Raw genomic sequence first — 21,968 nt, forward strand, 5'->3', positions numbered from 1 at the left:
GCAATCACTTGTAAAGAGTAGGTCATCCGCAAATAGAGTAGAAAACGTTAGAAAAATGAACCTAATACTATTTTATATACACCATAATCTGTGCAATCTAACCGATAGTTGTAGAAGAAAAAAAGGAATTGTATTTTTTTGACTTTGATTTTTAATTTCACATTTTGTAGTAATTAAAAAATTATTATACTAAACATATCGCGCAACCCTATACAACGACCAATATTTAAGCCTTGACTTGTTTAAATCGCGGAATATGGTTAAAAGGAGTATTAAGAATATTCATAGCGTAGCTTCAGTGTGCGACTCGGTCGTAGATTTGATCCCCGGCGGAATTTCTTTCTATGTGCGTATTTAACATTCGCTCGAACGGTGATGGAAACCATTGAGAGGAAACTGGCTTGCCTAGACCCAAAAAGTCCACGGCGTGCGTCAGGCACCGGAGGCTGATCACTTGCCTATTAGATTAAGAAATTATCATGAAACGGATACAGAAATCTGAGGCCCAGACCTTAAAACCACTGGTTTTGGTTTTTTGTGTAAAAATTAAATGTAAATTGATCTAGACTAATTGCTATTATCTACTATATAAAAATAAGTCGGGTTTTCCTTCCACGGTTTTGCTTTTGTTGGAAAGGTGAGGTAGCAAAGAAAATTCAGGAAAAATTTCATCAGAAAAGCGGGATCACCAAACGAAATGTTACATAAAACGAAGCCATCTGGTGGCGAAACGGAGTTCGCCGAGTTTGCTAGTTAGTCTATATAATAAGCATTTTGTTTAATTAATAAAGTGTAAAATTCGACCGAAATATATCAAAGAAATTCGTAGTTAATAATAATTATGTATTGGGTAGAATGGACCTGGTTTTGCCGCACTGCGGCCTCAGAGCGAAAGTGTACATATTTTCGTTTACAAAGTAAATGGTGTGGTCCCTATGGAGTGGGGTTGACTCCGTTTTAAAAGAGTCTAAAATTAGTCTGCAGTGGAACTACAAGGCCAAGTTAAATTACATTTGAACTGAAACAAAGTTTCTAAATATCGCTTAGTTTAGTGGTTAAGCGATTTTCAAACTTTAGGTTTAATTCAGAGTCGATTCTAGTACAGGCAGTCCTCGTACTTACGTGTTCGGTAAGTAGAGACATATTTTTACATATTAACTCGAAATTAATAAAGGATATACATACTTTATTATCAAAAGTAAGTTCTTAAAATAATTATATAGGCACTTATGAAAATTGCTAGTAGGTACACATATGAGAAATAATAAATTAAACTTTTGGCATAAAGAAACTATAAATTCTAGAATGCTTCGCTTCTTTCTTCTTGCTATACAAATCTTGGTAACACTGATAGGCTGCACAAATTTTGTTATTAACGGTGAAACTTCTCTCAAAATTAGGATCATTTTCTTCAAAAATTTTCATGGTATTCTCCAAATTTGCACAAGAGTACTGAGTAGTGAATTCTCGTATGCCGAAAGTGTCAAAACATTGTTCGACATAACTTGAAACGACGTAAGTCGAGGACTGCCTGTATGTATATGTCACCGTAAAATTGTAAACACCGTTAGATTGCAATCTATCTCGCGAGATTGTAAACTGTCCAAAAATTGTGAACCTCAACGAACTGCTAACAATTTAACGGTAGATTGTAATCTATCGAAGTGAAACCGTCAAATTACAATCTTAAAATTTTCAAATTGTTAACTGTCCGATGGCTATCCCTGATTGGTTAGCTTTATAGTAGACCGTTCTATGTCCATAGGAATGAAACACGGGTATCAGTCAAATAAACTGAATGCACTTCAAGAATTGTGACATCAAGTATTTATTCATTACTTAGTAGGTAATAAATAATTCTGACATCACGAAACGGTGGTAATACGTAACATTAAATCTCGACTCTGAGGGTAAAGAAAGAAAGCCTTACAGCGTGAAACTATCTCTATTTTTCTTATGCAAAAATCTACCTACTACTAACCGCAAAATCATTACATCCAGACTAAAGTTACACTAATCAGGACCATTGACCTCCTCCATAAAAATATATAACAAATTACCAGAAAATTTGAAGAATGAAACAGGTAACCTGAGGTTTGCCAAATTTCTTAATTTTTTTTTTTAATTTTTTTTAAATTAACACCAATTGACCTAGTCCCATGCTAAGCTGGTGAAGCTTGTGTTATGGGTACTAGGCAACGGATATACATACATATAGCTAGATAGACATATAAATACATATTTAAACACCCAAGGCCTAAGCACAACACCAAATGCTCATCACATCGATGTTCGTCTCAGCCGGGGATCGAACCCGTGACCGATGGATTCGCAGTCAGGGGTACTAACCACTAGACCAATGAGTCTTCATTAATAATTATTATATAAGAAATGTTATTACACCGTTACAGAGTATCTGACTGATAGATTTTAATTTCTTTATAAAAGTTTATTAAGTATGTTTAGTAGGTACCTTTTCGCAACGTGAAACCAAAGTAAATATACCAAATAAATAATGTAAGTATCTTATAAGAATAGGAATGTATAAGAATATAATGAACTATAATAAAGCATGCCCTCTCATAACATTGCTGTGCCTAGCCAAGGTCCTTATTCATTATTGTAATAAATTATGTACATAAGGAATGCAATAAAGATTTGAGTTTGAAATTACAAAAACACAAATTATATTAGGTACATATATATTTCGACATTTTCCTTATTAAGGAACCCGCAGAAAAACCGTCGCGTACAAATTGATACGATTTGTCTATCCAATTCGCAAAATTTTGTACATTTTCTTGCTTGTATTTTAACCGGTAATTATAAGTTAATATTATAATTATAACTTTTAAAGGCAAGGTGCCTCTATAGTATTCAGACCATACGTTTGACCAACAATTATAAATAACTACTTATTAATAGGACTTTAATGTTCTTTTCAAAGTCCTCGTTAAGCGAAAATTAATCAATAAAGCTTTTATAAATTTGAGGAATGCTTAAATTATCCCAATCCTTGATTTGATTTGCTCCAGTTCAAACAATTTGTATGACAATACTTGGCGATTAAAAAGAGTGGCGGAAAGTTTCTTGCCAGTTCTTCTTACCCGCTCTACGCCCTTGACTTGCGAATTGGTAGTAAATGTAAATTTACAATTAATTTAACTTCTTTCTGACACTTCATAAGTGTGGTTTACCTACATGAATAAATATATTTTGAGTTTGAGTTTAAATGACTTTCTGAAAATGTATAGGATATTTGCATCCCTATTTTTATATGGGAATTGTAGCATTTTCTTTGCAAATAAACGATTGATTTAGAACATGGTTTGTCTAACATTTGAAAAGGTGCTGCTCTTTCTCTGACCTAAAGATAGGACCCTAGAGTCTAAAGTCCCGAAGGCCTAGATCGAGATGTTGTATGACGAATAATTCGTTAACGTCATGCACGGTATAATGTCATCCAGGCCATAAGAAGAAAGTGCTGTTTCACCAAGACAATGTCGTGTCACCAATCAATGAAAATGATGGCAAAATTCCATGAATTGGTTTCGAATAACTTCTCCATCCACCGTATTCTCCAGATTTGGGCCCAGCGACTCTTTCCTGTTCTAAGACCTCAGAAGAATGCTCGCTGGACAGATTAAGTTGATGAAGAGATAATCGCAGAAACTGAAGCTTATTTTGAGGCTAAAGACAAATCGTACTATATAAATGGTATCGAAAAATTGTATGACCGCTAGAATCGTAGTATCAATTGAATAATCAAATCAAATTCTATCAAAGAAAAGAGTTTTTCTATATTAGCCTACAAATATTTCAGATTACACATTATAAGATTTTTTTTGTTTTTATGTAATAGGAGGCAAACGGACAGGAGGCTCACCTGATGTGAAGTGAAATACTCCGGTGGGCAGCTGGTTCCAAATAGTGGTGGACGGTGGTGCGCTGCAAAAACTGACTTAAGAAACGCTCAGTTACTGTCACATTTAAAATATAATATACTAGTGGACCCCACAGACGTTGTCCTGCATGATATTTCAAGCTATTAGGATATTAAAGTATGAAAGTACCGACTGCAGCGCCACCTGCCGGGCTGATTTGTGAATTTAAACCATTCCCAGATCCCCTTGGACACACACAAAAAATTTCATCAAAATCGGTCCAGTCGTTTGAGAGAAGTTCAGTGACAGACACACTCACAGAAGAATTATATATATAAAGATATGTTGGCTGTAGGCGTGCTAAATAAATTTATTAATTGGACTATAGACACAAAAAGTAACTGGCTTATTTTAGGCCCAATAAGACACAAAGAAAATTTATCAATTAACAGGAGTTAACCTAATTAAGTTACTTACTTAGGTACTTAACCAATAGTTAAGACAGAAAGAATATATATATTTTAGTTAATAATTAGCACTCAACTTGTAGCCAATAAATTGTAATACGTCAGTTTTTTTTCATACACTCCTAAATTGTAATATAACATTCTCGTTTTCGATAAAGTCCAATATGTTGACTACACTTATATTCTTTATAGTCAAGTTTTTTTGTTGGTAACCCCAATACTTCTAATTTTATTTTAGTTATAAACTCATGATTAACGATTAAAGCCAGTTGTACCAGGCTTCACACACAGAGTTTCATTTATTGGAACATCCCTCCAACACCCGCCACCGAACTTAACTCAGGAAAGATACAAATATTGCTTTTTTGTTCGGATTTGAACCCGGGATGAATCTACAGCAGATTACCACTATAGTGGTTAGTACCCCTGACTGCGAATCCATGGGTCCCAGGTTCGATCCCCGGCTGAGACAAACATCGATGTGATGAGCATTAATTGGTGTTGTGCTGAGGTCTTGGGTGTTTAAATATGTATTTATATGTCTATCTATCTATAATATATTATATGTCTAATCTATCTATTAGCCCATGCTAAGCTGGTGAAGCTTGTGTTATGGGTACTAACACAAGCTTAACCAGCTTAGCATGGGACTAGGTCAATTGGTGTGAATTGTCCAATCATATTATTATTATTATATAGCATACATTCCCTATTGTATAAGATACAGTACTAAACAGTGGTACAAATGAAACAAATGAATAATCGTAATGTTTTTATTAACAATAAAATGAATTGGGTGACATATATAATTGTTTTTTTCAAAATCCACAAACCTGGGTCCGGAAACAACTAGCTAATGGAACCTTGTCCTTACATATTTCACCTTATCTTAAAAAAAATGCAATTATAACGAAATATAAGAGCGCTCGCACAGCTAGAACGACGCGACACCGTAGACAAAGTACTTTGCGACAGGAGTAACGCAGTACGCCATATTTGTTCACGTGACCATGTTGGAACTAATTTCATTCCCAATTTTTAATTACTATCAAACCTTAAAGCATTCTTATAAACGAGCTAGGTCTGGATATACATAGTTGCTCCCCTCACACTATAAAATGGATTTTTTTTTAGTTTTTGTTTGATTAGTAATTGTTTTTTTGTAATGTTTGTTTTGTTTAATAATAGGTTATGATCTCTATATGTATGTGATGTTTGCCTTTAAGTGTCACATTAAAAATTGTATTTTGTGTTTGTATTTACCAATGTAGTGTGCCGAGCGTTGGCAAGTTTTTCCTCAATAAAAAAGAAAACCTTTGGCTTAACTATTAGATATTTTATTTTATATTAAAGTTGGATATACTTGCAGTTTAAATATTAAAAATAAAATACATTAAAAATGGTTTATTTAATGAACATTAAATTAAGAAAGTTCTTTATGAAGACCAAAACGAAATGTAAGTAGTAAATTCTTATAATGGTTCTTGAATACCTAGGCTTAAAAATTGATATATACAGACCTAGTACAGGCGTGCTTAAGGTAGGTGTTGGTTATAAACAATTCACGGATACGCGAGTACAATACTTATACAATTTCCGTGTACGAACGCTCTTATACATAATCGTTGAGAATCACTAGATATAATATTAATTATTAGGTAAAAAGCTTGCATTTTCGTTTTAATATTTGCTTAAAACTTACAAGAGTAATGCAAGAATTACAATGGATAATAACAGTAAATAAATTTTTATATACAATAAAACATACGTTATTTGTTAACGAAATTAAATTGGACCATTTTTACACTTTCAGCCACAGTTTGTTTTCGATGTGCCACAAATAAATTAACATCTAGATTTTATCAAAAGCTACACTGGAGACTAATAAAATGTTTTTTTAATCTTATTATTATCAAAGCTTTGTTATCGGATGAAAAGGAAATACAATCTTTGACTAAAATAAATGCAATAGTCTGGCTATTGAAAGAAGATAATTGAATTATTTGAAAACTTTCGGATGGCAACACAAAATGTCATTTAATTTCTTAAGTTAGTATGATTTATTGTCTTGATACTTTATGCAATTATTCATTTTGTTTCTATTATATATTTTTTCCGAATAGTTAACAGGTAAAATAGCCTAAACTTTGTTTTATTTGATAGAATATTTCGTTTCTTTCGATTTGATTACTCCGAATAAAGTTGTGTTTTATAATAAATATAGTTTTAGTTTTCCATGCAATGCTAGTCATTTTAAGTATCAATAAAAGACTAAATACGTATAGTATTTAATTTCATAGAAATACAGTTACTATAAATTTAAAAAAAAATCAAGTATCAAGTAAGTTTAATCCACAAAATATATCAAACTTTCAGGGGTACAATACTATTTTTTTTTTAATTTACCGCGCTTTTCATTAGCCAGACTCTATTAGAAATAATTAATTAGTCAAGCACAGAATTGTTAAAGGAAGTGAGAATTACACTTGACAGATGACAGTTGACACTTGATTATTGATACACGTTTTGCATCGATTTGGAAAAAGTGACAGGTCACGATTAGACCGTTTTGCTAAAGTAACATCTCTCTATTAAATTGTGTTTACAAATGATAAAAAGACGGAATCTTTAATTAAAATTTAGACAAAATAGGAGGATCAGAGTACAATATTATGAAAGAGACATACATACAAGTTATATTTGATTGCCTACCTCAAAATTAGCATGATACAGTGTTCCCCAAACAACCATAGACAATAAAATTCACCTTCACTCGTCTCTCTGTTTATTTTAGTCAAAGGTGTTAAAAGATCTGTGGCCAACACAAGCGGAATCTCACAAAGAGCAACATTCATTACTTTCCAACGCTCGTGGCTTACAACATATCCCAATGAAAAACAGCCTTAAATTTAGTAGATATATTTACATTTATAGATAGCATTCCACATAACTTCTAAATTATTTTAAGAAATACTAAGCAAACTGCTTCCATCTACAAGGCTACACACACACTGACAAGGAACTGCTAGAAGTGAACGCTGAACAAAAGTATGGCTCAGTTGCCAACCGTTTTTGAAGTTATACATCTTTAGGCGCGTTATGAAAAATTGATGAGAGTGAAATTTTACGATGCGCGCGCACCGTGACACAAAATTTACGGAATGAAATTGCCCACGGAAGATGCTACGGCATTGGACATAATTTAAAAACAACATTCGAATAATAATAGAATTTATGTTACACTTAATGTAAGAGAATAAACTGAACTTTATTGACTATAATGACTCCTTTTCCAGTCTTTGATTATTTAATTATAATTAATTATTTGCATGCAATCAAAAACTATTTTTAATAATGCCAAAGAAGTAAAACTTATGTACGCGCGTAAGAAGAACACGCACCCTTTTTTTAAATTAGATGTCGTGTTGATTACTGCTTTAGTATAATTTTAGTTAGTTATTTAGTAATCTTTCTTAGGTATGCCGTGGCTAATTCAGGTTGATATTTATAAACCTGCTAGCTCGGCTTGCCTAGATCTTGCTCAGTAATCTCAACCTCGTCTTGGCGAAGAATCAGTGCAAAAGTAAAAGATATGAAAGTTTAAGAACAAAGGACGCATAAATGTCAACCACTGATTTAGTTATTTGACATAAAGTAAACTGTCAGTCAAGGGTCTCCACTCCACAAGTATTGCTTTACCAATTACACACATACAACAGGGAGCAAACGGGCAGGAGGCTCAACTGATATTAAATTATAGTCCATGACTCTAAAACCAGAGGGCTCGCGAATGCTTTGACGGCCCTTTTGACATACTGAATATTCAGCACTACGTTTCTAAGGCGGTCTTAGTTTCAGAACTGAGACTAAGCGTTTTAACTCCCGGACGACAAAAATTTATTGGATATAACGGAGTTATAGTTAGTCTTGTTCCCAAGTTTCCCTCTTATATTACTACAAGTAGTGCGAGCTATAGCTTAACCCGTCAGTGCGGTCGTAGCCTCGTGCTCTCAAGTGATTTATAGAGTATAAAACAATGAGTATTATCTATACTTATACTATTTGGCAGTAGTGATTTACAAAATACCAAAACGATTCTGAATAACTACTCTATCTTACGAGAGATAATCTCTGTAAACACGTGTTTCTTCTGTTATTGAACAATTTAACTAGATTTAATATAAAAACCGCTTCCAAAAACAATCCGGATACTCTGGTCATTTTAATATTGAAATCCTGTTTTTTTGTACCCTTACAATGCATTAGCATATACTAAATACTTCATACATTTGTCAATTCATGAATTATCAAAACTCAGCACTGAAAATACGTCCGTACAACCACGCCGACGTCCGTACAATGCCCGTTAATTTGAAGAAAAAATGGACTATTTAATTAATGTTGCCAACAAAAAAAACAGCTTTAAATTGCTGTCACTAGCAACACTGATTTTCAGTGATGTGTTGGTGTGTATAAAGAAATACTTCGGTTCGTAAATTTCTTAAAACTTATCAAATTTTAGTATGATTAAAATGCCATTTATCCGATTTTGTTTTTGGTAGCGATTTTATGACATCTAAGGCATCAGCACGAACAAAATCGAAATTATTTATGAAATACTTGGACCATGAGAAGTTTTTATATGTTCATAAGTAATACTCCCTTTGGGTTCCTCAATTTTAGTTAGTTAATTGGTTTCTTTGATAGTAATAGATAGTTGGATTAAAATGATTTTATGGTTACCAATCCATTTAATTATCAAGTACTTAATTATATTTAAAGATTGGTTTAATGGCGTAAAAAGTACTTTATAGAAAGTAGTATGTGTTTTTTTTATGGCTCTGGCACGATTTGTGCATTAGCCAGCGTCAAGTATAGGATTTTTTATTCGTGCGTGTTTTCAGAAATTCGACCGTGTCCTCCATGTACGGTTTTTAGGCACTCGCCCGGTACCGCACAACCCTCCCAAAGGGAAGAAATTTAAATTAAATTAAAACTTGCCCTCGAACCCGGTACCCCTCATCTAGCTGCCACTTTATAAGACCGCTAGGCTATAAGGCCCCTTAGCATGTGTTTAAAATAAAAAATGTTTCGTTCGCCAAAAACTACAAACTAATTTCAAACTGTTATAAAGTTCGTGCTACAGCCTCAGATCAACCATGAGTTTGACGTATTAAACACATATTGAAATCGTACATAACGCAGAAAATCTTTCCATATAATAAAGATCCATTTACTATGTCAAACTCATAGATACTTAAAAATGTATTGACAAAGAAGACCTACCTAATATAACATAAGATTGAACATCAAGATTAACCATAATCTTAAAATCAGTGGATAAATTTAATAATCGGGAACTTTAACTTACATTGTCCCTACAGGGTTATTTTAATCGAAATGGCAGAACGAAAGTGTACTGGTAAGATTTCCAACCAGTTATGTTGTATTTTGTTATGAGCCTATCAATGAATTAACCGTATACCATTTCATTAGATTGTTTTGAGAGTTTTCGAGATTGTACTGTGTTTAAGATTATAAGAATTGGAAGCTAAAAGCTGTGCTTCCTTAAATCTGTCTTAGGGAGCGTCCATAAATTACGTGAGACCTCCCCCATCCCCCAATCTCACGCGAGATTTTTCAAAGTGTGGGTTTCTTACGTAAACGCGTAAGAAGCTATCTTTTTCAGCTCGGAGAACTCAAAATAACACAGAATTCGTACTATTGGTATTGAGCGAAGAGCTCAAAAACAAAATAAGTGAAATGTTGAGCGTATAGGTATGGAGTTAGCGGGAAGTTGCAGAGATGGCCTTTAGGGTCAACCGTTTTCCTACTATTTTTTTTTAGTCAGAAAAGAAATTGCGTGATATTTGCCGAGACCCCCTTCTCTCCAACGTAGGATTAAATGAGATTTGACTCGACCCTCTCCCCCCCTTAAACACCTCACGTAATTTATGGTCGCCCCCTTAAACTAACATGTGATTATTATCCGTAGCTAGGCTGTATCGTTCTTTGGATATATGTACATATATACTTAAACTATCGGCATTAGTGAATCTTAATACAGCTACAGAAACACATTAGTGAATTCCACCATACCCGCTGTTTTAGTGTATGTATTGATTCTTTTAAAATAACCCTGACTTGACATTTCGCGTCTTATTTATAATCTAAATGTCAATAATGCGCCGTTCAAAGTGATAAAAATTTCGTAAAATTCTCATACACAAAACCAACGTGAACGTAAAGTTATTTATAATTAAACATAACCTGCAAATACAGGTCACACACGCCACTTCACACACACATGTTTAAATTTAAATATTGTCTCGACAAAATCTCACTCCACAATCCCTCGTTATAGCAAGTATATAATGTATAATTCGTAAATACAACTACATTTCAAAACACCGAGTTTTTCCGTATATTCGGAAAAACCGTCAATTTTTTGACAAAAAGTCCGATTACCGTCAAGTTTCTTGACAAACTGTTCGATTACCGTCAAGTTTCTTGACAAACTGTTCGATTACCGTCAAGTTTCTTGACAAACCGTTCGATTACCGTCAAGTTTCTTGACAAACCGTTCGATTACCGTCAAGTTTCTTGACAAAGCGTTCGATTACCGTCAAGTTTCTTGACAAACTGTTCGATTACCTGTTGAACTGTCAAATTTCTGACCAATTGTCATGTCACTTAGCACTAGATGTTCGTTTCAGCAGACGGCGGCTATGCGCATCGCATGTGTAGGGGAGACGCGACGGATGTGCGCGGGCGAGGCGCGCCGTTATATAATGCTCTCCCTGTTTCGTTCATTCTCCTCCTGTGAGCTCGAAGAACTTCCGCCACAGATCTGCATCTCTATTTCTTGCAATCTACAATAAATAAATTGCATAATGGACTTGTTCAAAACAATGTAATACAATTAGTTTGAAGGATGTAAAAGTTTTTGCAAATATCGTCTTAATTCAATTAATTATTAAAAGGTAATACAAAAACTGTGTGATGAAGCGAAAATTGATTTAAATTCTATTCAACGTGATGAATGATTTAATTATATGATAGCGCAGTGTTGGTGTAATGTTCACTGTGGACAAATGAGCTTTGTGTCTTTGTGTCCGTGTGTTTGGCAACCGGCATGTCTTAGACCCAAAAAGTTGACGTGTGTCGGGCACAGAACTCTGATCCACCTACCACCACGCTGGGCCTCAGATTTCTGTATCTGTTTCATGATCATATGTCAATCTAATAGGCAAGTAGGTGATCAGCCTTTTGTGCTTGACTCATCGTTGACTTTTTGGGTCTAAGGCAAGCCGGTTTCCTCACGATTCCTTCACAGTTCCAGCGAATTTTAAATGCGCACATAAAGAGAGTCGGGAATCGACCTACGACCTCAGGGATGAGAGTCGCACGATGAAGCCACTTGGCCAACACTGCTCAATGCGTTATGATTAATATTTATTATTTTATTAATCTATATGACCCTTAACATAACAAATATGTATTTATCGGATTTGGAAAAGTGTATATAGATAATATTTGTAATACATAGGTATTGACGATATCGGTAGATGCATTTTTTAGTCGAAGCAAATATACATATATACAAAAAACCAAGCTAAATGCAGCGAAGAAAAATGATGAGTTTGAGGACGTTTGTCTCAAAGTGAGGAACATCACTTTTATTCACGCCGGTACGATAGCCCCCAATAGTGATATCAATCCCAACTTCAAAGTTGAGTTGTTATACCACGTGTTAAAATACCCCAAAATCGAAGTTATTGAGGAGTTTTGACATTACCTTAGATCAACTTCCCATTGTTGCTGGCTGAGTTTAGCTGACATCGCTGCATTTTCAGTTTCCACCGTATGCAGTCGCTCGCGCAGTCTCTTTATTTCTGACTCTAGCGCATCATGGGAGTCGCGAATCACTTTGGGGCCTGTGGTCGCCATGCTACTAGGACCTGCGGCGCTACTGCGGGCACTTGAACCACATGATACCACTGGTGATGCTACACGTAGAGGACTAACTGACGTACTAAAAAATACCCAGTAATAGTTTAAAACAAATAAAAGTGTAGAGGCTACAAAAACTTAGAATCGAAAACATTTTAATGTCATAAATCTAATATATAAAATTCTCGTGTCACGGTGTTTGTAGTTAAACTCCGTCGTCGGAGTTCGTTTAATCATAGACGACACGTGGATGAAACAACCAGTAGTGAACAAATTTTGAGCATTAAAAGAAGTTCTGAAATCCGACTTATTCCAAAACAGATCCAACATAAGTTGCGAATTTACGCAAGATTAGTTTAAGAGTTATATTAATAATTATCTTTCATATATACATACCTATAAATTTGGTCCCGGAAGGAAGGTGGATGCGACGAATGGATTGGTAGACCCAAAGGCTGTTGGTAGGGCTTCGCGTCCTCTTTTCGAATGGCCTCCATAATACCAGGAGTCGAATGGCAACGACCCATGCCTACTATTAAATCAAACCACAATTAACATACAAAAAACACCAATCATCAAATATAAATGAATTGAAATTTTAAATATCACTTAGGAAATACCAATTAAAATGTTGTTTATTACGCACCGGTAGTACACGAACCTTTGTCAACTGGCACCCTTCTGTACTTCTCAAGTCTCTTGACTGCGATTGCTTCGAGCCGGACGCGGGCAGCCGGATACTCTTTCAGCACATCCCACATATCGTTCTTGCTCAGCACAAACAGGTCCGAATATCCCACGGAGCGTACAGACGCTGTCCGACGGTTTCCTGTCGACGTGTCATCCACACACTCCGTGCCAAAAGTTGCTCGGTTTTGGCTTATCATTTATTCGGTCCAAAGTCCAAATACATCATAAGCAACCCACTCATCAGACACAGGATTAGACAGGGCATTAAAGAATCTATTACTATCCTCAAAAGATGAAGGTGAACTCGAGACATTCGAAACAAACTATGAGAAGCCAATTCTATTAGACCAGAAAGTGCTTCAAGACAAAGCATTGGGAATCGATAAAATAATTACGTTTCAAGAATAAGCTTCTACAAGTTGAGATCTATTTATACAAAAATTTTTGAAACAAACAAACTAAATTGGCATATTTTACATTCGTAAATCGTGGACGTTCTTAATATCGGGGTCACATGCACCAAGAAGTCACGCCAAATATATAAAAATTTGGGGGGATGCAAAGCGATCGGGGACACTGCCTTCAATAAAATCAAAGGAGATAATAAATCTAAGCAAAAAGAATTAAATTGATACTACTCTAAGGCCAGCCGTACACGGACTGCTTCAAGCAGTTATGACCGACTGCTTGAAGCCGCGACCGCGCGGTGAACTATAGCCATTCATTCGCTGCCGTACAGACGACTGCTCGAGCAGTCGCGACCGCTTGAAGCTGTCAACTACATGATGAAATTCCATCGTGCAGTCGACCGCTCGCGAGCAGTCGCGAGGCATACACTGACTGCTCGAGCCGTCGGCGGCTCTAGAGCAGTCGACAGCTCTACGACCTCCCCCTCCCTTCTCTTCTGGCCTCGCGGCGTCTAGTGTCTCTCTGTCTGAATGCATGACTAGACTGCGGTAGAAATTCAACTGCTCGAGCGGTTGGTAGAGACAGCTCGAGCAGTCAACAACCGACTGCTCAAGCAGTCAACGCTCGAGCGGTCCGTGTACGTCGGTCAGCCGTTAACTGCTCGAGCAGTCCGTGTACGCCCGCTCTAAAGAATGCAATAACGAACGCATCACAAACTCATAAGAGATGAATCAACACTAAGATGATATAAATGGAATAGAAAATAGAGAAAAAATTGTAATGCGACAACATGACTAAAAATAAAGCGTTTTCTAAAATTAAATTCATACAAAACGACATTCATGCTGTTAAATTATCTACAACAATTATCAGCATCAATGATCGTTTGTAGATGTCCCAAAACCTGTTGATAGCGTTGTGGCCGCTCCCTCGGCCTGATTGCAGCGTCTCCATACGTTTGCGTTTGCAAGGACTTTCCGAAAGTAAAAGAAAAATGGCGTGGCGTCTCGGGCGTTTCGATATTTACCAAGTTGTTTACCTGCGGTCCCCATATTCAGAATTGAAATTTCGCCAAAATAAGAACCCGCTTTTAGTGTTGCCAGCACAGTTTTTCCGTTGTCACCCATCACCTGCAGTTTCCCACGATTCACTATGTACATCTCCTTTCCGACTTCCCCTACAATTGAACAATTGGTTTTTAAAACTTAATTGTTACAATAATTAGCAATTTAAAATATTTTTACTATGACTTAGTAATTAACGATTTTGAATTATAATAGTGAAAACACGTCATACGAAACGGTACCCTGCAATTAAAACACGTTTAATTAAATGTGCGCGCTATAAAAAAACGTGTGTGTACTTTGGTACACGCGTTAGAAGTTATACTTCTTTAGAGTAATATTTTTTTTTCGAGCACTTTAGAGGGACGTTTCCCTGTTCGAATTGCATTTTTCTTGTCCAATTTAATGGTCACTTCCAAACGAAACGATATAATATGTACTAAACATGGTATTTTACAATAAACACTATGTTTTTTATGACATTAGAACGGGTTTTCTCGTATAGAAATCGTTATTTTGGTTTAAATAAACACGACTTTGAAAACTCTACGCCATGACACACAGTGCTTGCCGGTAAAACAGAGCAAGCGCCAACTAGCGGCACAGACTGTTTTACCGACGTTTGAACAGATACTTAGACGCGCCAAAAGAAGTATAACTTCAAAAACTTATTAAAATTAAACAGCCAATAGATAAGCCATGCACATGGAGATTAGCGCGGTAAACGAAACAAAATTCTTTTATATTATATTGTGTATTCCACCTTTTCTGCAGATATAATCCCCTGGTGAGAACAGGACTGGACGAAGTCTTAACACGAGCTCGCATAAAAAACCGGCTTCAGTGTTCTGAAAAATCTCCACCCTGCAAGGAAATTGTTTTTCAAAAATCTTGAAAACTACTAAAATTGCTTGTGGGCTTTGATTACATTAAATAAGCGCGTAATATAAAAAAATACTAAAAACTTCAGTTAACTGTCACCCGAACGAACTAGCTCGCCAACTCACCATAGTATGTGAGACGACCAAAACGTCTCCATATTCTAGAGCTAGAAGACAGGCAGTAGCTCAAGGCAGAAGATGAGTAAGTAGATGCTTTCAAAGCTCTCCACATGACAGCACCACAGAACAGATCCGCTCATAGCCTTAGGGCTGATTGCAAATACCCGCAGAAAAAATACTTATGCGAATTTAAATGGCCTTATTCACAGAACTTAATGTTTAACTTTACATATATATATATTATTTAAATAAGAGTTATATTTGAATTATAGCCCATACGTAGTAGTTTAAGATTATGTCACTTAGGAGGGCAAAACAGCACATCAAAGTACCGTACCGAACCGTATAAGCGTTCCAGAAAGAGATTCTTGAACGCTTATACGGCTAAGTAAGTTTTCAGGCTCTTTATCCATTTTGAGGTCTACGGATAAAAATAAAATAAATAAATCAATGGCGCTACAACCTTTTTAGGTCTGGGTCTCCGATTTCTTAATCTGTTTAATGATCATTTGTTAATCTAATAGGCAAGTATGTTATCAGCCTCCTGTGCCCGACGCACGCCGTCGACATTTTGGGTCTAAGGCAAGCCGGCTTCCTCACGATGTTCTCCTTCATCGTTCGAGCGAATGTTAAATGAGCACATAGAAAGAAAGTCCATTGGTGCACAGCCGGGGACCGAACCTACGACCTCAGGGATGAGAGTCTCACGCTGAAGCCACTAGCCACTGCTCAAAATAAACTCACTAAAATGAAATAAAAAAATCGAACAAATTCACTTCACATCCCCTTAATAACATTGGTGTTACTGTCTTCTTGTGTCTTAAGATCGTATCGACGCTAGAATAATTTAAATTTTAAATTAAAGGTTTTATAAAGGATAGAATTTTAATATTATACCAATCTAGACTAGACTATTATTTTATCTATAATTTTATTAACTTAAATATTAGCTTTTAGAAAAATTAGACTAAATGTAACAATAACAAAGAATTAGAACCATATACGGCCTACCCTAGTAAAATATAATACATATCAATAGTGCTGTAATTGATACATAGATAAAGCGGACGTATTAGTTTGTGTGCGTGTTTCTGTATGTGAGAGAAAGTACGTGTTACTTAATTATTTTGTATGGCATTTTTTGTAGGAGGCCTGTGTCTTAAAAATGACAAATTGAGAAAACAAATCATTATTTTACTAATTGGTGCGTTATTATTATTATTATTATCATTATTATTTATTTGTTCAGATAAAATAATCCATCATTATGTTAGTAAAAACTTACGGACTAGTGTTAGTAAATTATTGTTATGAGGAAAGTTATTTTTATTGTGTTAACCGAGAAAAGAGTGTCTTTTTCTTGAGACAGACAATTTAACTTGAGATACTGATCTGCGCAGTATAGTCTATGAAGAATTTTCTGATTACTACTCCGTCAATGTCTCCGCTATAGTGAGGCAAATAGAGAGAATAGTGGGCATAGACAAAGAACACAGACTACACGAGTAACTGCGCTACTTAATATGTTGATAAAATTTAAGTCCAGCGATTGCAAGTTCTATAGATAAATAATAGTTGCTCGATAGAAATGGCACAGAGCGCCCCAAGCTTTTTCACAATAATACCAGTATTTTTTGTTCATTATCATTTTCAGCCTAAATTAGGAATTATTTTTCACTTTTTAGTTTGATGTGCTTTAAAAGCGTGTTTTTTAGTTTTTTTTTAAACTATTATTTATTATTTAGTTAAATTTTTTTCATTTATTTTTTCGGATTATTGCAGTCATCTATCTTTGACAGGTGCGCAAAGTTTGAATTAAATCTGTCCGTTAAAAGTGGGTCAAAATCGAGTCTCCTTCGGACTCCGTCGGTTACATACATACATACAGGTGAAGCTAATATAAAGCGTGTAAAAACACGAATAATTTTACCCTAGCATATTTCACGTCCTCATCATGAATTTTAGAATACCTAACTGAATTTAGTTGAAAACAAAAGCTTGCAGTGGCCATTTGATGACAAAATTTTTACGGATCGTAAAATGAATGCTTTTGAATAATTCATGGACATAAAAAGAGAATGTTTCTGTTTTTAATTATACGACACGGGATATTAAGCTCAAACTGCTTTCCTGACGCTGTTTTACTAAATATTTTAGTCAGATTTTATAAAATTATATTTTTATAAGCCGCGTTGATTCAGTGTTAACACAATGCCTTTTAGTAGACTGTAACAGTTATTTTTCAGGCCTATGTCAACAGACAACCTGACCAAAGTGGTTGCTAATAAATTATTATTTTCGCTATGTAAATTAGATTTAAGATACTATTGTTAAATAAGAGTAGCATGTAAATTTAAAGGTCAGTGAATAAAGGGTTATTATTATTATTAACAGTTATTTATATAATAACACATTCTAATTCTTGGGATTGTTTGGCTCCAGTTCAAACAATCTATTTAGACATAGACATATGATTTATTACAAACAAAAACACACACACATAAACGCACAAAATAACAATAATCAAAGAAAAAAAAATTTAATAAAAAATATAATGACTGAAAATATTTTTTTTTCCCGTTCAGTTCGTTTCAATTATGTAACACGTGTGTGCTGTGGCTGTAATTGGCCATGACTCAGCATTATGCTGAGGAGCAGACTGTTCCACAACGCTAGTCATTCTGCCAGAGACCACAGCAGCTAGTTTACGCCTCAGTCGCAAACAAAAAAGAATGTATTAATACCTACTTAGTAGAAAATAATTATATTAGTAAAAGTTAGCCGTTAGTAATTCAGTCTTATGTTATGTGGTGTGAAGTAAATAAAATAAAATTAAAACTTAAAAATAAGAATATTTGTTAAGAATTAGAAAAAAAAATTTTTTTGTGCGATTAAAAACTAGATATCGTGGGATTTTTGTTAAGTCAGTAGATAAATCTTATAGCTGCGACTAAAATTTGACTTTAATTGCAGACTCTTTTGAAGTCTTAGTTACAGCCCTGCGATTCTGTAACTCACTTTTCGAACTCACACAGCGAATTTCGCATCGGCCGTCGCGCTGAAATCAGTCGTGAAACAGCCATTTTATGATTTGGCATTCTGAAAAGGTGGGAGCTTGTAGTTTATTGTTTATTGTGAGTTCGAAAAGTGAGTTACAGAATCGCAGGGCTGCATTGTTTATGAGCTGGCCAGCATGATTTTCTGCGATTCTTAAAATGTCGACTGGCCGACTGACAACCCATCGCTTTTGACGTGGTTACAATCTCTCAATTAACAAACCCCACCAATTAACGTAATAGATGTAGAAAAATACAACTCCCCAACACAGTTCGAGATAAAACTATATTGTCTGTAGTATTAGAAAGATTATTGTAGCACTCCATTCTAACAAACAGTAAAATTAGGTATCACAATGGAATGCCTTCACACACGGTATATCACAGATTAACGTGATTAAATAAATGGCGCCAAAGTTGCACAGATCAATAAAATTTAGAATGTCATTGACAATAGAAATGGCACGAAAACTCCTTGGTGATAAACATTTCGTGAGCTAGGCTGTGATATTACGACAATGTTTCCTTTGAGTAATGTTATATCACAGGACTTTTTATTCCTTTTTTAAGTATGTCATTATAGAATCGTTTTGAGGTTCGTAATTCATAAATTGTACAAGAATAGATAAAATATATATTGTTAACCTGTGGAGCGTGTGATCAGGCTATGTACCTATATGGAATTGTAATAACTCAGGAATTTGTGTAATTTTGACTAAATATTTAATTGGGCTCTTATTACTTGAGTACTTTTAATTAATTTCAATTTTTCTTATAATTAGCGTAACATTTCTCCTTTATAAAGTATTATTTCATTGTTTTTATTAAGGATACATACTACAGTGTTGGCCTAGTGGCGTGACGATACCTTCAAATGTCGGCAGCACTAATGGGAGGGAATATATTATGTGGAAACCAGCATGCCTTAGATCTAAATACATATAACGGTGTTCAGACGACACATACGGGTGATTTTGACTATTAAGAAAGAAAACAACCAAACAGATAAAAAATCTCGGTCAAAGATTGTAGCGTCACTATTTTTACACATACTTTTGACATCCGTTCTGTAATCTATTTAGTTTTATTGCAGATAATAAATCAAATAAATAAATCAGTGGCGCTACAACCTCTTTAGGTCTTGGCCTCAGATTTCTGTATCTGTTTCACGATCATTTTTAAATCTAATAGGCAAGTTGGTGATCAGCCTCCAATGCCTGACACATGCCGTCGACTTTTTGAGTCTAAGACATGTCGGTTTCCTTACGATGTTTTCCTTCACCGTTCAAGCAAATGTTAAATGCGCACATAGAAAGAAAGTCCATTGGTGCACAGTCGGAGCTCAAACCTACGGACCTCAGGTATGAGAGCCGAACGCTGAAGCCACTAGGCCAACACTGCTCCAATATTTTAATAAAATATATACCTTACCTTTTAAGAGTATCAAGGTGAACATTTATAGCTATCTCTGCTTTTAATTTGTCGGGAAGACATGATACAGCCTTCTCTTCGTCTGAGCACTTCTGTGTCAGCCACAGATAGTCGAACCACTTAATGACCTTCACTTGCAAGTGGTTTGGGACCCGTCGCATGCGCATGTAGGTTTTGACGCCATCTAGTTTTGCTGTAACAAACGAAAATTTATTATGTTTTTTTTATTTATCTTTAATATTTAATTAAAGTTGTAAAATAAATCTTTATTTACAGTCATTGCTAGAAAGCAGGTAAAACATAAAATTATATAATTGATTATACATTTTATAATACTTTGACAATATTCTTTACCTACATAGTAATAATATTTACAAATTAATAAATAGAAACTTAAAACAAATTTAAAATGTTTGGTCCCTGTGGTAGTGTACCTTTAACGCTGGCAGTATTGCCAATCATTTATTCATGTAGGTAACACAATGTACACTTATAAACGTCAAAAAAAAATACATTAAATGCTTCTAATTTTACATTTACTGCCAGGTCTCAAAACAAGGGAACGTAGAACGGAAGAGAAGAACTGGCATTAAACTCTCCGCCACTCTTTTTAATCGCCAAGTTTTTGTTTTACACAACTAACAACTATTCGTTGAGCAAGGAAAGGACCAGCTCTGGGGTCACCGGTACTTTTTACCAGGCGCAACGTAAGTTTTTAATTAGCTCCTGTGCACTTGAACCCCACGGCTCAAGAGTCTTCTCCAAAGTTTTTATTTACAAATACAGTTTGGTTCTGGTGGTGGTCAGCAATACCAATATAATAATAGTGACGTGTGGAGTAGTGTTGGCTGAGTGGCGTCTGCTGGCGACTCTCCTGAGGTCGTAAGTTCGATCCCCAGACTTAATGTCTCTAACACTCATTTGTACGATATAGAAAGACATCGTAAGGAAACCGGTATATCTCAAATCCAAAATTCGACGACACGCGTAAGACAGAAGACAGAAGTACAGGTTTAGGGGCCTCATAGCCTAGCGGTCTTATTAAGTGGCAGCTAGGTGAGGGGTACCGGGTTCGATTCCCGGTTCGAGGGCAAGTTTTAATTTAATTTAAATTTGTTCTCGGCCTTTGGGAGGTTTGTGCGGTACCGGGCGAGTGCCTAAACCGTACATGGAGGACACGGTCGAATTTCTAAGGCAAAAAGCACGAATTATAAAAATCCTATACTTGACGCTGGCTAATGCACAAACCGTGCCAGAGGCATAATAAAAAAGAAAGTACTGGTCTATGATGAATAAAAGTGATCAAAGAACTGGACGATGCTATCTCAGGCCAAGCCTTAAGGTTGTAGCGCCACTGTAGTATTATTAATTTACAGGTATTTGAAATTCAATTTTACTACCTTTTTTAAAACCGAGCCTTCGACTCCTCAAACGGCATTTAAACTGACTTACAACGTTATAAAAAAATTACGGCTGGCGCTGTTAAAACATTTATGTTTTAAGGAAATTAAAGAGAAAATTTATTTCAACTTTAAAGTTACTTATAGTCGATAAACCTGGTCTGAGACAACGCTTCTAAAAAACTATGAGTCAAGTCAAGTCAAATCATTTATTTCAATTAGACCACCAAAAATGGCACTTCTGAACGTCAAAGAAAATATAAAGAAGATTCTAGTTGCCCCATCCAAAAGGTAGTTTCGGTAAGTATGGGCAAGAAACTCCACACTTACTCTTTTAAAATAGGTTTACAATATTTTGTATACATAAGTTAAATTATATGTGAAGACAATGTACTCCTAGAATAAAACTACTATACTAAAAAAAGTTAGTAGTATTCCTCACATATTTACAAGTATCGAAACCGTAGATTATACATTAATGAGTAATAAAACAGGTTGTGAGATAAAAATGAAATAATAACATTTTGAAGTATTATAAAATAAAAATAACAAAAATAAAGCAAAAAATCAGCAACCAATTTGATTTTCTCCAGATCATTTAGAAGATTCAAAAT

At 35.2% G+C, this 21,968-nt stretch overlaps 1 protein-coding gene across 6 annotated transcripts in view; it reads right to left on the bottom strand.

Annotated features, from left to right (window-relative positions):
• Positions 1-10,333: 10,333 nt before the first annotated feature.
• LOC125061694 (cyclic nucleotide-gated cation channel alpha-3) overlaps positions 10,334-21,968 on the bottom strand; it is a 145,981-nt gene continuing 134,346 nt past the window's right edge. The window contains exons 9-15 of one of the 6 annotated variants that reach the window (XM_047667249.1): positions 19,955-20,147; positions 15,230-15,330; positions 14,442-14,579; positions 12,966-13,133; positions 12,701-12,836; positions 12,150-12,386; positions 10,334-11,223 (exon numbers count right to left, since the gene is read on the bottom strand). In XM_047667249.1, the coding sequence (XP_047523205.1) occupies positions 11,136-11,223; positions 12,150-12,386; positions 12,701-12,836; positions 12,966-13,133; positions 14,442-14,579; positions 15,230-15,330; positions 19,955-20,147 (1,061 nt within the window). In that variant the 3' untranslated portion in view covers positions 10,334-11,135. Of the gene's footprint in view, positions 11,224-12,149; positions 12,387-12,700; positions 12,837-12,950; positions 13,134-14,429; positions 14,580-15,229; positions 15,331-19,954; positions 20,148-21,968 lie in introns of all 6 variants that reach the window. The other 5 variants (XM_047667247.1, XM_047667243.1, XM_047667248.1 and 2 more) reach the window with 5 other exon arrangements.

The sequence above is a fragment of the Pieris napi genome, chromosome 24 (assembly GCF_905475465.1).
Source record: "Pieris napi chromosome 24, ilPieNapi1.2, whole genome shotgun sequence".
NCBI classification, from domain to species: Eukaryota; Metazoa; Arthropoda; class Insecta; order Lepidoptera; family Pieridae; genus Pieris; species Pieris napi.